The sequence below is a fragment of the Schistosoma haematobium genome, chromosome ZW (assembly GCF_000699445.3).
Source record: "Schistosoma haematobium chromosome ZW, whole genome shotgun sequence".
Taxonomy (NCBI): Eukaryota; Metazoa; Platyhelminthes; class Trematoda; order Strigeidida; family Schistosomatidae; genus Schistosoma; species Schistosoma haematobium.
In genome coordinates, this window is record NC_067195.1 from 52,715,085 (window position 1) to 52,732,451 (window position 17,367).

Below are 17,367 nucleotides of genomic sequence, written 5' to 3' on the forward strand. Positions count from 1 at the left end.
AAACACCATCGTTCAAGCGACTTTCTCAGATTTGAGTTAGGCATGGTAAAATGTGGGCCGTAAGAGATTCGTTCAGTGGATCAGTAAACAACCAAGAACCAACTGGTTTGGTGGTTCTCACAGAGCCCAAGCTTGTATGTGGTAATCAAGCTAAGGTCCAGGAAAACGATATGCAATATTGAGGTTGGTTATCACGTAGAATAAGCTTCCACATCATCACAATAATTAGCGTGGATGAAATACCTCGTTCGTTACATCTCCTAACCAATAAGTTCCTGCGTTTGATGGCTGTGAACTTCGGAAACAGCGAGGACTTAACAGTGGCTCTTGAAGCCCGGTGCAGCTCGTAAAACCACCTCTGCAGTCTCATCAGGCATTTCGAAAGCCGATTCATGTTGGCAAGATAACAACAGAAAAGCTCGACAAACACACCTTGTCGTCGGTCGACCGTGATCAACAACTCACGACAAAAAACGCAGAAACCACAGTCCAGCTAGTCGAACACGCTATGCAAGCAATGAAGCCATATTAGCCAGTTTTCGCAAAACTTACCAGCACACTTAACATCACTCTACTTAAAAACTGGAAGACATGCTGCTGTAGAGGAGCACTGGGCGATGATAAAAATCATCAAGTGCCTCTTTGGGGACATAAGGAGACTAACTGGTAAACTAGAAGAAATCAGAATCATGTGCCTTCAGTTAGATCCGAAAATCATATCCCTAACTAATAATAATATGTACCTGCACATGCAGAAATATATTATTATTATCATTATTATACGAATATGACCTCACATCACAGATGAAGAGTAGAGATTTCGGGGCATAACATTTTTTCGGTACGATATTGTTCAAAAACGTTAGGTGGAGTGGCGGTATACGTTAACGGTCAACTCGAAACCGTAACACTGAACAAAATTGAACTATCCGAAGTGACAGAACCATTCCTGCGTTACTTTGATGTGAACGAAACAACGTCCTTGATTGGAGGAATATACCGCCCCTCACATGTTCTGATATCCAATGCGATTTGACACAGGGGCTACAACATCTGAGTTTTACCGAATACTACTAGCTGTAGACCTCAGCACTCCATCGCTAAATCTCAGAAAGCACTAAAAAACTTCCACAGTGTGGTTTCATAGGCGGTACGCCACAGCCATCGAAAGTTCATATCTGACTGAACATGTGAGTGGCACCACGAGCTGGTAAAAAGACAAAAGCTGTCAAACTTAGATTATTTGCCGAAAAATGATCAACCTCTTTTTGAAGATGCCAATGTCCACGCACCAATAGTAAGTGGTAGTCATGATTCATTCATGCTGAATGTGGTCAAAAAAGATATACTTGAGAGTGACAAAAGTGTTTTCCACCTTTGCGGATTACACGACGATGAGGAAGCGTATTCAACGCGCTTCGTGGCCACAGGAGACTAACAGTGCATGACCACTGTGAGGTTGCAAGGGATATCATTCGGGATGGCACTCAATACAAAGTACCTCAAAGTTAGCGCACACGCAGAAAGCGAAGACCCTGGTTTAAGCGATGCAATTATAATTACCAGACTGATTAGAATTAGTGCAGTAGAGTGACTAGACTGTCACCCATAGGAAGTAACGAAATGCCTGGAGCCATACCGAGACAATAAGAAGTAAGAACGAAGAAATCAGTCGGTTAATACAAGCTCGTAACCAAGATATTGGATCGTGGGTATACTTACAAGTCGATTTATTTTGGGCAACTAGTCGTAGCCTAAGGCTGATATAAAATCACTAATATTTTCATCATCTTCCTGCCATAAAGATGAAAAGGAGAAAATGAACTGGTTTAAGTAACCTTGTCATAAATATGTTGGATTACATTGAATAGCCTTGGAGCACATCCCGATTGACCTTGACGAACTGAACAATCATATGGAATACCATGAATAATAGTTCTTCAGAGTTTGTAAACACAACAAATATCTTACCGAATCTAACAACCAGTGAAAAATACTTATTTGCTACTTCTGCATATGCTCAAATAATTGCTTGTTTATGTGCACTGTTGTCATCCGTGATTACATTTCATCAAGTAATCCATTTGATTCACTTTTAACTGCTGTAGATGTACTTTCACCTCAAAAATTACACCTGTGTTTCTGAACAACGATACATTATACGAGTGTTGATTTTAGTGCCCGCCTATGCCATCTATTCATTTCTAAGCGTTTTGCTTGCTATATATGCGATGGTGGACAGTATATACATCGACTTTATACACGACATTGCAGAAGGTAGTTGGTTCATCTATTTGCTAACTCCTCAGCATTTGCGATTTACAGTTTTTTAGCTTTGTGTTATCAGTATCTTGGAGGGGAAGGTAATATTATGTTAGAGCTTACTGGAAAAACGATCAAGTAATTACCAGGATCATTAGACTGAGCGTTTTAGTTTCAGTTTACTTTATAGTACATGCTGCTTCGCTGGAAAACCATACACCATATTGTTTTTACGATTTTGCAAAATAGTAAGTGTTATGACATACCATTCTTCTGGTTAGTTCTAAAAATGTGATAATTGTGTATAATTAGGGGAAGATTATCAAAAAGTCGTCCTAGCCTTCTCAGACGGTTTAAATTCATGCAATACTATGTATATAAGACCTGTGGAACCAATCTTTAGTTATAGGTGCCATTTATTGGGAACTATATTCTTAGTCAATTTTTGCCATTTATTTGATATCATGCTAGGCCGACGGTATCAAACTGCCTGAATAGTTGTTGAATCAACACAGTTTTCGGTCTCAGTTTCTTAGAGTCCTATATACTAAGTCCGTTCCTATCTGTTGCTCTTTATGCTCCTTAATCTATAAGCTTGTTACGTTTACTTTGGTTTTTGTTTTCTTGTGTAATTAAAGTATTTATCTATACTTTCATATGTTTTAAAGTAAGTCTCACTCCTCATTCTTTTGTGTAGATAGACATCTTTAATGAATTTATACACGAAATCCGTTTGGCTGGGATTAGCTGTTGGCTTCCTTTTTATAGCCACAAGTTTTGATCAGGATAGCCACGACAGAGAATGACCGTGTACTTTATTCAAAAATTTCGTCCATTTAGTTCGTCTTTTACAGATGATGTCCTTGCCAGATCATTCTAAATAATCAGATAATTATCCCCTACTTCATATAGCACGTTACTTACCTTCATTTCAGTCCATGAATTTACGTACTGTTTCCTCGTATATTCATTTTCTATGTCTTACGCAACCTGACGCACGTTCAAATTAATTCAATTCTCCACACCACATCGGCTTAGTTGGACGCCAGATTGGTACAAATAGTAACGGTATTAGGGGTACTAGAAAAGTTTAGACATGAAGGACATTGGAGAAAAAAACATGGAATCGTGGAATTCAAAAGTTATAAAATAGTTTCGAGGCTTGGGATTTAAGAAAAGACAGTGATTGTAACTGAGTCACCAGGTTCTGATCCATACCACTTCAAGTCTCCAAACACGGGTTACGATAATCTTATGAACCCCAATCAGGTGGTCTGCACTTACCTACATGGCTCAATCCATTTGTTACTGACTACATGAACTGATGCCATGTTTCGCTTTGGGCATCTTTAGCTTTCAGCCTTTTTCTACATCAGGTGTCGTTGCGCATCGTCGACAGGGATTCATGACGTGATAAACCGGTTTGCCACTCGTTAACAACACCCCGCTTCTAATTTCAGGATTGTTGGTTCAGTAGTTCTTTCACCCACAACCATTACTTCAAATACTAGTAACACAAGGATATCTATTGTTAAATGCTACATTTCAGTCATAAAGAACAGGATAAACTGCTACCCAGTATACTTGCCCTTTAGTTGATAGATCTATGTATCGTTTACTTCACAAGTGATGCAAGTTGGCAGAAGCTGACCAAGCTTTCTGAATGTGTCGATGTTTCACCATGCACCAACCCATCAGGGCTAATGAAACCTTCAAGATAAGTGAAGTGTTCAATGCCCTCAACTACTTCACTCTTCATCATCACCTTAGGTGTTGGTGCAGACCAATTCTGAAGCAACATCTTGTGTTCGGATAAGCATTTCAAATATGGTTGCATTGTTGCTCAAGGTGATCCGAGGATTGAATCTTGTCAGTGCCTCCGCCAAACAGGACTATGTCATCTGTGTATTGTAAGTCGAAAAGTGAGTAACGTGGTACGAGTTCAACCCCTGAGAGTTTAGGTAAAGCGTTGTTTCTTGGAGGACATCTATGACAGAATGAATTAAAGGAGTAAACAATTGTCAACCCTTAGGGAAACTGCTTAGCGTTAACATTTCGAAAATCATTTAGTCACAAGCTCTAATCTGACTCCTGGTATTCGAGTAGAGAGCCTGTTGAAGGTTGATGTACCTGTTTAGTAAGCCTTTCAGTGACAAATACTGCCACAAGAACTCTCGGTCTTCGGAACCGAACGCTGTCTTATGGTCAAGAAATACAGCTATAGTTGGGAGTCTTTAGGTTTGTTTGTGTAGATATCTCATATATACGTTGACTGTTTCCATGTTTTTGGTCATCGTGCAACGAAATGTCGTATGAATGTTTTCATTGGTTTTAAATCTATGCCAGTATGATGTTAGTTTAACTCCCACTTTTTGCGACACTATCGAGTCGCTTAAAACTCCAGTGCAGACGCAATATTTATCTAAATGTTAGGAATTAGGTATTTAACTAGACAATTTACCTTCTAATATTAAATTCCTTCTGGTATCTTTGTGGTTTAAAGGCTTGGTTGTTGGAAAATAATAAAAATTATTTATAGGAAAATTTGCTGAAGTGTCATTCAGTAATTGTTTGTCCTCTATATTACACTTATGCACTTAAATTTTGCACTATCTCATCTGGTTTGTAGTAACAATATTATCATTGTTAGAACCTTATCAATAAAAATTTTGGTTATTAACGTGTATAAATTATTTTTATTCTGAATATGCGACTAACACTAGATCATAGAACGTCAAAACTTATTATTTACTATCATTGGGACATCATGGTTTCATTCTAAACAAATTCCCCAAGTTGTAATAAGCTGGAAAAATATTGCCATATCTTGATCGTAAAGTCCTATTTAGTGTATTATATTGGGAAGGTAAATAACAGTATTAAGTTTATGATACAATTAAATAATTTATATATTTCATAAACTGGAGTTTGTTTTGTTTATGAATTCAGATTTTTTTGTTAGGCTGTGCTATCCAGATATATGCTTGTATATATTATATATTTGTTTTTATTCTGAAATTTTTATTTGAAGGCTACTCTTCAGTATACTTTGATCAAACCAATTACTTCATTCACGTCTATGATACTAATGGCTACAAAGAAGTATATCGTTGGTGACTTTGGGTAAGTGAAGAAACTCCAACTAAATAATATTCAATCACCTAATAGTAAGTGATGTAGTATCATGGTACATAGTACAAAGCACTGGTAAAGCATGTCTATCAACGAGTGTTAATGTTTAGTGGATTCGTCTTATTCTTCAATAAAGTATGAACTTTCTCAAGCTGGTGGATATGGTAGTTGTTTCAGTTTAGTTTGTTAAAGACAGACTCAGTTCACACTGTTATCTTTTTTAAACATTTGAGCCTTCCTGTTATCACTCGCCGTTGTAGAATTCACCAAGAATAACTTAATCGATGTAGTTATGCTATTTTTGTCTTAGTAATTTTCTTGTAATAATAGTTATGAGAATGGATCAGTACATAGTACGGTGTGATTGTTTTGTCACAATCGCAGAATTTTATGTGTCAAATCTTCATATATTACAAATACTGTATTGCTAGTCATGCCTTTAACTTAAGTGTCCCGTCTTCAGTTTTATGACAGTTAATTTTGTTTCCTCAGAATAAATACCTCATTGTGTTGTCTCCGTGTTACAAACAGAATATTTTGTATTAGTACTGTTATTTCATTCGTATATATTCTGTCAAATTCTACCATAACAATTTCTTTTTCAAAGTTATTTTGTGAATGTTGCAATTAAAAACCTATTATTTATAAAAAAAACATGCCATCACGATCCACAATTATTAGTTTTAAGGTTCAAATCCAGTCTTTATAATTCATCCTCTGAAGTTGTTTCAGCTTTCAAATAATGTAAATTGATTTCTGTAACACTTACGTCTCAGCAATTATTTAGTTACTTATTTATTCCCACCAAGTAATAAAGGTTGACCGTGTGATTTCCCCTCACGGACTTTGTATTCTTCTAAATAATTAGTTCGAAAACACATTGTGATATACGTGTACATATTTCTACTTTATTGCTTTCAGTCCTACATCAGGCTATCTGTATTTATTCCTGATTAACAATGCCACTGTAACTCTTGCTGTTTATGGTTTATTGTTGTTTTATTTTGCAACTCGGGAGCAATTGAAACCATTCTCACCATTGCTCAAATTCGCTACCATTAAATCGATCATCTTTTTTAGTTTTTGGCAAGGTATGTTAAGTTATTCTTATATCTAGTAATATTATTGTAAACTGTGTAATAATTTCAATTTATATCTAATGAAAGATCACTGATCTCTTATTAAAAACGTAAAGAAATAAAAAAGTATACGAAACATCTGTAACTGTAAACCAAGTATTCAGCAGATAATGTTACGCATACATATTTTGTAAATGTATGTTTTTTTATTATTGTGAGTAACAAATATTTTATGATGTTACATTCCCAGTCTTCACTAAATTGTCATGGTTGTCACTACTTATTTAATTTATTTAACTCAGTAAATTAACGCTTTTTTGTATCCTAGGTTCTAAATCACACATTTCTATAAACGCTACACAATTGTACTAGCTGACGTGAAATATGTCTGTGATCTAATTATTAAAAGTTAAATGCCTTAAAGATTAACATACACCCCAGCTAATTAATATTGGTTAACTGTTCTGATTTGTGACAACAAACAGAATGAAGTTCGGGACTTAGCTATGTCACATTGTATAGCAAATCCATCTTCTTAGTTCTAATTTAAATTATGCCTTCAAGTTATAATTTTTAAAGCAAGAATGAAGAGTTGGTTTCTTAAGATTATGTTAAATAGTTTTTGTTTTTGTTTTCTGTACTTAATAGATGTATTATTCAGTATTCTAGAATGGAGTCATGTTATAAACATGACAAGTGGATATTCAGCAACGTTAATTGCTGGTATCTACAAAAATTTATTAATATGCATTGAACTGGTTATTGTTGCAATTGCACTACGTTATGCATTTCCCTATAGCATTTATGTGTTACAGTAAGTTTGAGGTTTATTTATACTGAATATTAAAACTATGCATATATATTTTGTATCTGGAAGCGACTCTTAATAATCATTAATTTGCTGTTAAAATTTGTAAAAAGTAATTCGCCTTGCGAAACAGTTCTCAGATAAAAAGAAGATTTAGACGGGGTAAAGAACCTTTGACTACTTACACCCAATCTTGAAGTATTTTTGGTGGTGTTCGTTTGTCTTCTGATTTATCCGGTTGTCAAACTTCGACTTCTTACGGTTGGATTCGGTGATAAACTTTTGCCAAATAAGAATAACTAATCTTATGGGATGAAGTAAATTTATTACAATTCGTGTGCTCTAAATTTGTATAAATAAATTGAACAAGCGCACTTTCGTGTGATAACACTTATAAAGTCATTTGGCTCATTAGTAAAAAATAATTATAAATACTTTCCATATTCATACAAGTCCAGTTTATAAGTGCACGGATTAAGCGAAGGAGAGACCATGACGTAATACGAAAAATAACGAAAGTGATAGTAATTATCAAAAAACAATTAGGAAATTGATCATAATAGTGATAATAATAATAATGTACACGTTTCATACGAAATTACATTTTGAAAGTTGGATTCACGAGTCAACCTAAGCTAAACGACCATTGAGAACCTGACTACAATACATACCTTTTAGAGGGTGAACCAGTTTACATTAGTTTAGACGAAGTTAAAAATGATAGCTATTAAGATCGTTTTAAAAGGTACATTGTTTGTCAAAGTATAAACTCTTCAAATCTAACTTATACTCATACTAAATACATTGGTTTTTTAATTATCACCCGTTTTTTACATCTAATTTACCAAAAGATTCTAATAAAATTCACTGACGTTATTCCCCAAAACTACCAAATTTATGTGATCATGTAGCTTGAACAATTAACATTCAATCAAGGAATACGTCTACACATCAGAATATTATTTTACTCCTTGACAACAACAGACTAGATTGAATTAACTTGGTTCTCTTAGTTACTGTAATAAATTGATATCACTTATGTATGTATCCTTTCTATATATAGCCATCCACCTCGCCTTGTTTTTGACTTACCTTCAAACGATTCTTTCTGGTCTAATGATGAATTTCTGTTTGCTACAAAACCGTCTGTGGGTTTTAAATCATCGAAAGACTCAACGGTATTTAATTCAGTCAAAGACAATTCATCACATTTCACACCGGCAACATTTGTCAGTTATGCACCATCAACAATATGTGCTGAACCATTACCATGGGATATTGTTGATCCACAAGTGAACAATGGTGGGTTTGAAAAAACATGGAATACGAAAAATTCAAGTGTAATTCCAAGTATATCTGCAAGTATCAAGGCAACTATTGATCCTACAGATATACTTGTTGATGCAGTTCACAATTTTCATCCTACTTATCGTCATTATACTCAGGTAATTCTATTTGTGTGACAAGTATTTCTGCAATATTACATACCTTTCTAATTTTAATATTTTCCATATTCTTGTTGGTTTTTGTGCATTGTGAAGTGTAAATACTAGAGCTAAGTATCTTTTTACTTCAAATCCATCACGTCTTTAGTTTATCATCAAACTTGGCTTTTAAATGATAGTTACTCAACAATTTTTATACGTTGGAAAGTCCCTCAAAGAGTGAATACTAAATTAATATGATTTTGTTTGGTGGTTCGACGAACTCCCTTGACTACAGATAAAGAGCCATATGTTCTTTATTTATACTGGCATAATAGGCTGTCAAAAGAACTCAGACAAAATGCAATGATCGCATTCTGAAGCGATAGAAGAGAATAAGATCGTATTTAATTATTAAATAAGAATAGTACGTAATAAAAGATATGGTTCAGTTAAAAATATTACCATTTTTCTACATATAAGGAGGTTTATCTTGTTCATATGAAGAGTGTGATAGAAAACTAAAACTTGATTGTCACCGTTCTCTTTCTGAGCCGTTTGGTAACGTTTCAAATCGGTGAGTTGTATGATCCCTAGTTACCTAATTAGAGAATTACGGTAGACCAGTATATGCCATTCTTATACAGCTACCTTTCTCATCATGACTCATTATCATAAAATGACCCCCCTTTACAACGTTTCGTTCAGTTCTGCCGTCTCCAAATAGTGCGTGGTGTGAAAATCGCTGAAACGACGTTCGTTCAAGCCACCGAAGATCATGCGTTCGAACACATATTGCCAGACCTTGGATCATTTACGCGGTTTTGCCACAAGTCACAAATAATTTTTCAGAAGCAATGATGATTAAACACAGATTCCCCAAACATAATCAACAGGGAAGGCCCAAGTCGCACAAAAACAGCCAGTTAGTTGTAATCTGATATATATGTATGTTGCCCCAATGTGTCATACTGTATTACCGTTATGAGATGAAACGAACAAGATAAGTAGCAAAACCGTAAAAATAATATAATAGCGACAACAACAAAAAAGAGTAAATATAGAGGGTCTGATTGTATGCCCTTTGACTAATAGGTGTTCGTACAGAGCCTTCAAAATTTTGATAAGTGTCAGAGGTAAACTTTTCTTCAACGAACACTTTACAGTCCTGTTCATCGAATCAATGACGGCCGTGATATCAAGGAACACAACGATTTTTGATTTCCAACAAGTGTTTCCGTGTTCAAGTATTTGGTGCAGGTTGAAGATGTGGTCAACGCATCCTTAACCTAAACACGAACCGGTCTATTCACAAATCAGTCATTTAAGAGTTTCGCACACTCTACGAAGTATGGCAAAAGCCTATGGTTTAAAAGTATATAAAAGCCTTGAACCCAGCTTGAGTCGGTATTTAGTCATAATGGTAGGTGCACTTAACTTATTTATATCAATCCCTTTTAAAAAGATTTATGTGTTAGCTACTTATTATCCAACCTGAAACTAAAGAGTCCACTTGGCACCAAAATATCTGTTGGGCGTGCTCTATTGAAAAGATCATCAGACTGATAATAGAATTCATCATTTAATACATCCGGGCTGCGATTCTTCAACGCGTATTTGGACGTTTCAGAAACATTGCCTCCATACCTGTTTCTCTTGAATCTTGTAGAGGCTCCCAACAGTGAATATTAACAGTAAACCAGTCTATTATTAAAAGACTAATATTTAAACGCAGAATATTCTTTTCGATAAATTCTCTTCAGGTTCTATAGTTGTATACCCAAATTAATAATCTGAAAAATGGCCAGGATAAGAGTAATATGCATGGGGTGACCGAGAAAATAATGGAATAAAAGTCAGAAATTACGTAATATGTAGTACAATATGAATTAGGTCAGATATTGTAGATAGTGGTGGATGCTAAATAGATTTTTCAAAACGGTTATCAAGTGTAATAATAATAATAACACTTATAAAGATAATAATAATAAGTTTGGGGCATAGAAATAATCATTAATCAAATTACATCATCATATGATAAAATTGATTATTAACTAGTTAGCCAGGGTAAAAGGAGCGGTTGAACATATTTCTTTTGGATGCCAATTTTATGGATCATTAATTTGGGTTTATAATTGTTGAACCTTGTGAGAAATTATTGAAAAGAATATTCTTCGTTCATACAATTGTGCTTTAATATAATGGGAACTTCGCAGTGATTAAAATTTTATCAGAAGGGGTTTTGTGGAGATTTTAGTAATTTTAATAGTTGAAATCATGAGTCAATAGCAGCTAGGCATTTCCTGGAGTTTTAGTGAGAAGCCCTGACCAATGGAGTTCAACCAGGTCTGTTGTGAGATATCAGCTCACTGAAGACAATGGTAGACGGTGGCGCAATATCGTGGATTAGTTGTAGTTAGACATTAACACCGTTGGATGCCGGCCGGCCCAGTGGTCTACTAGTCAAGCGCTCGCGTGCGAGACTGATAGGTCCTGGGTTCGAATCTTTCAGGGGGCGGGATCGTGGATGCGCACTGCTGAGGAACCCCATACTGGGACGAAACGGCCGTCCAGTGCTTCCCGGTTTTCCATGGTGGTTTAGCTTCAATTGACTCATGATTTCAACTATTGAAAATTTTCATTCTATTCTGTTTGACAATCCTAAATTCACATGCTTTAAACGGTGCATATTACTCTTATCCTGGCCATTTTTCAGATTATTAATTTGGATATACAACTATAGAACCTGAAGAGAATTTATCGAAAAGAATATTCTGCGTTTAAATATTAGTCTTTTAATAATAGACTGGTTTACTGTTAATATTCACTGTTGGGAGCCTCTACAAGATTCAAGAGAAACAGGTATGGAGGCAATGTTTCTGAAACGTCCAAATACGCGTTGAAGAATCGCAGCCCGGATGTATTAAATGATGAATTCTATTATCAGTCTGATGATCTTTTCAATAGAGCACGCCCAACAGATATTTTGGTGCCAAGTGGACTCTTTAGTTTCAGGTTGGATAATAAGTAGCTAACACATAAATCTTTTTAAAAGGGATTGATATAAATAAGTTAAGTGCACCTACCATTATGACTAAATACCGACTCAAGCTGGGTTCAAGGCTTTTATATACTTTTAAACCATAGGTTTTTGCCAGCTTTTGTTGTGTTGGATTAATATTTAACAACTGATACTTATTTAAGATAAGATCTATATGCTGCTGTAATACAAATTTTTCCGTGTCACACTAATTCAGTTTAACGAGTATGGTAGTTATAAAATTTTCGATTTTCTATAGAATTATAATATGATTAAAAAAACTCACCTAATTTGTACGTTACAGCAGTAAGTCGCGTGTTGCTGCATTTGCATATTGTTAGCACATTTATCATTCACTCGTATAAAAAACCAATAGAAAAACTGATGTAATACTTACTTCTGTTACCCCCTATAGAGAAGCATAGGCCACTCACCAGCATTCTTCATCGAACTGTGTCCTGGCAAATCCTTTCCAGTTTCTATTCATCCTTTTCATGATAGAAACTGTATCCACTGATTAGTGGGTTTTTATTACCGACCATATTGGTATGCTTAGTGCATCCTATTGGTCATTTAAGCTAGTATCAATCTACTTATAAAGTCCTATCTACTTTTGTCATAGTACATGGTTTTTCCTTGATTAACATTACAGTCAGTCATACTATATTTTGAAATTGCGGCTAGCACTGAGATTCAAAAGGTCCGTTTCATCCTATTTAGGACCAGTCGGTTGTATGTACGTGGATTCTAGTGTTGTTGTGTTAGTATCGGGATTCGAACCTATTACTTATCACTTCGAATACCAAAGATATTCCCACTATGTAACTGAGTCCAAATAGCCACATGGTATTTACTCGTTATTTTGTATTTTCCCGAACTCCATTTGATCTGACTTTATTGGAATGTGCACACGCTGTTAGAATACTACAATACTAACTGTAGTTACATATTTTAGTATGTTTGTGTTACGTTGGTCTAAGATCTTAAAAAGATGAATAATTGATTTCATGCAGTATTTCACCTTGTTTATTATCTCTCATCTAACATTTGACTTAGAGAACTCGTGTAAGCACATACGTGGTATCTATGTGTTCACCCAGACTATCACTTCCCTCTACTGGAAAATAGGCTCACGTTTTTGGATTCAGCTATCTAAATTAAGATGAGATTACATCAGTTTGTGGAATATAAAGCGATAGTTACTGAATATAAATTTCACTGTTAACATTAATGAAAGACGTGTTTTTAATCCAACTACTAGCCACAATCCAAAAAAATTAGAACTTATATCTATCGATAGTATCGAAGCATTTGCTCAAAATATAAATATTCCACCAAATAATAATCAAATGCAATTCTGAATATCAATGGTTGGAGAACACCAATCTCTTCATATAATAATGATAAGTAGCTGTTGGAAAAAAAGATAACGATCTTATTCTTGTTAGGCTTTTCTATTTCATTTCATTATGTACAGATCAACATTATATCTATTAACTGATCCTTTTAAATAAACAATTCGTGTCTTTTGAATCTAACAAGTAAGATTCTTCGAAATTTTATCAAATGGTTTAGCTTTCGATGTGTAATCATATTGTTTTCCAATAGTTTCTGAATTTTATATATTATGAATATTTGTCAACGGTTTACAGCAGTGGAATATCACTTTTTTCTTTAATACTACTGTTTTTACAATAGACTCAAATGGATGAAGATAGTTAATGAATCATATTACATACGATGAAATTCAAAATGTGTCCAAATGTATCTACTTCATTTCTTCCTGAACTAAATATTCGATCAAAATAATACTCACACTATGTACATTTCATCATACATATTATTCAGGTTAGAGATTGTTCAATTTTTTCCGTATTTCTGTGAAGAAAACAACATTATTAACCTTTTGTGTACACACAATACCTGTCTTTCGCCGTTCCTCATATGGAGTATTTTCTTCTTTTTTATTTGTATAATAGATATTACATTTGATTAAAAACTATTGAATCAAAGGTATTTTCAGACTCAGTTTAAAAAATCATTTCCCACAATTTTCAGTGGTTTTACTTTAATCTTATCAGATATTTATCTCTCAATAATGAGAAGAATTCAAAGAAAATATAGTGATTATTGCTTCAAATTTTTTTAAAATGGATTTTGTGAATCGCATTAACTGGGAATATCTATCTACATGATCTTATATTACCCTAATTGTTTTTCCTTTTTTAGGAATTAATACATTATTTGTAATCGCTATCAAAAGTATGAGTGGGGGAGCAGTGTATCTGTCGTTAAGGGGTTCAGCTCCCAGGCAATAAATCCAAGGCTCAATCACTGCTCCACTTTGGTTTAAGGAATCGTGTAGTATCACTAGCCCTTACACTCAGACTATATGCCCCGACAGCAAGTACACTAATCTGTACCCGATAAATGAGTGAAATTTCAGTGTAAACTGTATTTATGTAACGAAATATGTGTATTTGTAAATGTTAAAAAGTAGTGGGATCCGTCAAGTTTGCTTTAATAAACACTTTGGAATAAAAATACATAGATCATCAGCTTGAATAAAAATGGTAATAATAATAATAAGAGATTAAAGGTAGAAAATTATTAAAGCATTATTTTTGATTACAATGTAATCATTTAATGTAGTTGAGTAAAGGACTATAGTTAACGTGAAATAACAAAGAGATTTTAATCACTAACAATAAAATGTGAATAGAATAAATAAACTTTGTAATTTTAGATGGGTATAACAATATTATTAAGTAAAAGGATTATCTGGTCATAATCAACTTATATACACCATTTCTATACATACCAAATATATTTGACCTCAATTAATATGTATTTACTGGTAAATAAGCGAGTCATCATTGCTGTGTTCTTTTTTCATAGAACATACTTAAATGAGACCTAAAACGTAATAGTGGGTATTCCTTAATAAATTACCCGTATCTAGTTTTTTCCAAAAGCAAATTAAAGTATGTGTGCAGATTGAATTGATTTAACACGATAACTTATCCCTCATACAGTTAACATAAAGTACTTATAAAAGACTTTGTAGTGAAATCACCAACATGTAGTAATTAAAATATAATTTTTAAACTGCATACACGAGTAACATTCGGATGAGCTTTGATTTATCCAATGTAAATCTCACGTCTAAACATGTGAAATAACCAATCCCAATAAAATGTCATTTCAATTATATTCTTTTTATGGATTGGAATTAGAAGTGAAGTCAGTTGATCGAATAACATCTTCCCTTTATTTTCTTTTTTGGTTTGATTTTAAAAGTATTCAATCATTACAAAAAAAGGATTTCTCTGATGAAACCTTGAGTTTTCTGCTAAATTGTTACATGAGATGTATAGTAGAATTTGAGATGGTGGGTAGAAAGTTTACATTTAATTAGCTCACACATTCATTAGCTTACCTAGATAAATGAGGTAGATAAGTTATACTCTGGAAATAATTACAGAATGCATCTTAATTTAAAAATGCAATCAGGTTGATATAGGTAGCAAAATTGCTTGTAAAGTATACTTATTTAGGATTAAATTGGTTCTGAAAATATTGTAATACATTGTTTTGAAAGAACATTTATGACGAGAATTATAATAATGTAAAGCAGCTGTTGGGAGGACTGAGACATATCCTGTTGAAGTATGAATATTGTATCGACAGTCAATTCTAGTTCCCTTACGGAATAGTTTTAATCATCACCAAGAAAAGAAAAACAGAAATCACGGAAAAAATAGTAAAATATTATGATAAATCTGCAGTTATACATATCCCAAGTTATTTTATGAACTACTGATTTGCGTAGGTTTCATGCAAATTGATCGAATTAACTAGGGATTGTGGAAGTAAAATACCTGCAAGAAGAGAACTCCGGTAAGTATGTTCAATAATAATAATGGTCAAGTATTTAATATCTCTATAAATTAATTGGTGGATTTGGACATAGTCACAGGTAATTATTTTCAAGGCAGTTTCAGAGAAGGGGTGTTCATCGATGTAGCGAACAAATGATGGTGTTGACTGTACTTCACGGACAGATTGCAACAAACTATCCGTGAGTCTAAAATGTACTTGCAAAGTAATCCATTTAGAGATTAACTTTAGAATGAGGTAGTCGCAACACATTGGCTAGAGGCGTTATCAGATATGGCTCAGAATAAAAGCCAGTGGCGATCCTGCTGTAACCTTCTTTTACTTTCTTCATAAAAAATGGTTGTTTCTTCCTTAACTGAAAGAATTCTTCTGGTTGTACCTTTCCGTTTCCCTCATTATTATTATTGTTATTATTATTATTGTTATTATTATTATTATTATTATTATTATTATTATTATTATTATTATTAATACACTTCCTTACACTAATCTGTTCGTTAATGTTCTTTTTTTCTCTCTTCGAATTCTCAATATTTTGTGTGGCGCATATATATTTAGTGCCCTCTTGTACCAATATTTATGTGTTCAAATAAATAAATAAATAAGTTGCACTAATATCACACCCTAAGTCACCAGTCAAAATCTTAATTTTTGTCCATTTCGCATCTACTATTTTCTCTGTAGCCTAGTGTCCATGAATAGGGTACTTACACACCTGACCAGCACCACTAAACTTCAACGGACGCAGCTAACTTCTTATTGGTCCGTTATCAGCAAACTTCTCTTTATCCAATTGAGTCCAAAAGTCAGCAACCAGAGTTTACTACATCTACATTTCAAGCAAACGGTTTATTTACAGACACATCGGCCGTATCACACAAAATTAAAAATAACAATCATACATAAGCAAGCCTAAAGTGTTTGTGAATAGGGGAGACTATGAGCAAAAGACTGGGAACAAATTAGGAATAGAAGTTCATGGGTTAACCGGAAGCTTATGATAAACGGAATACATAAACATAATCTAGCAATTTATTAATTATATACGAAGAACATATATAATAATAATGATCTATAACTTGGTTCTTGGAGTCATGATTGCTTCACTCTTATATCTAGCAACTTAAAATAGACAATATGACATCAGGTAGTACTGATCTGCTGAGAAAGGATTTAATTGACTAGACTGTCATTGACCCACGAAATCGGCTTTTTTTCCCAGCCATCTATGACATGTAATCGCATTCTATGGTAGAAGAATTACATTAGTTATATTTTTTGGTTATACACCATTAATTGTATAATATTGTAGATGTATTCTAACAACCAGAGAAGTAATTAATACAGGCAAATTGAATGTACGGACAGTGTAGGAGACTGGGAGGACCAACCAAATAGATGCGGAAATGAGATCTTGGTGGTACTTGGAATAAGTCAAACCCGTTGGACCCAAGCTAGACAGGAGAGATTAGCTTCAGGAGAAGTCCCACTGTACTCTGGTCATCAAGAATGAAATGTCTCCCACACAAAGAGTTGCACTAATGCTCTCCAAAAAATTGCAGAAAATATAGGATGAAAATTTCATAGGTACAAGATCATCAAAGTATCCTTCAAACACAGTTGTGGAGACAACAATGATAAAATATCTATCCATTGTTTCCTGTTTTCAATGATTGATTAGGTAAAGACATACAATTAACACAATCATTATAACCCCAAAAG

The 17,367-nt window shown here is 34.0% G+C and overlaps 1 protein-coding gene across 2 annotated transcripts; it reads left to right on the forward strand.

Annotated features, from left to right (window-relative positions):
* Positions 1-1,882: 1,882 nt before the first annotated feature.
* Positions 1,883-16,037, forward strand: MS3_00003860 (uncharacterized protein; the record flags this gene model as incomplete). Of its 2 annotated transcripts, none has more annotated exons than XM_051211721.1 (9): positions 1,883-2,075; positions 2,109-2,277; positions 2,310-2,400; positions 2,435-2,510; positions 5,294-5,385; positions 6,316-6,485; positions 7,122-7,287; positions 8,345-8,726; positions 13,444-16,037. In XM_051211721.1, 9 exons carry the CDS (start codon positions 1,926-1,928, stop codon positions 13,465-13,467), a joined length of 1,320 nt encoding a protein of 439 aa, XP_051071817.1. In that variant the 3' UTR covers positions 13,468-16,037. The 2 variants fall into 2 exon arrangements, with proteins under 2 accessions (XP_051071817.1, XP_035586553.1); XM_035729452.2 differs by having other exon boundaries at positions 1,926-2,075; positions 2,109-2,324; positions 2,348-2,400; positions 2,453-2,510; positions 8,345-11,720.
* Between the last annotated feature and the right edge of the window lie 1,330 nt (positions 16,038-17,367).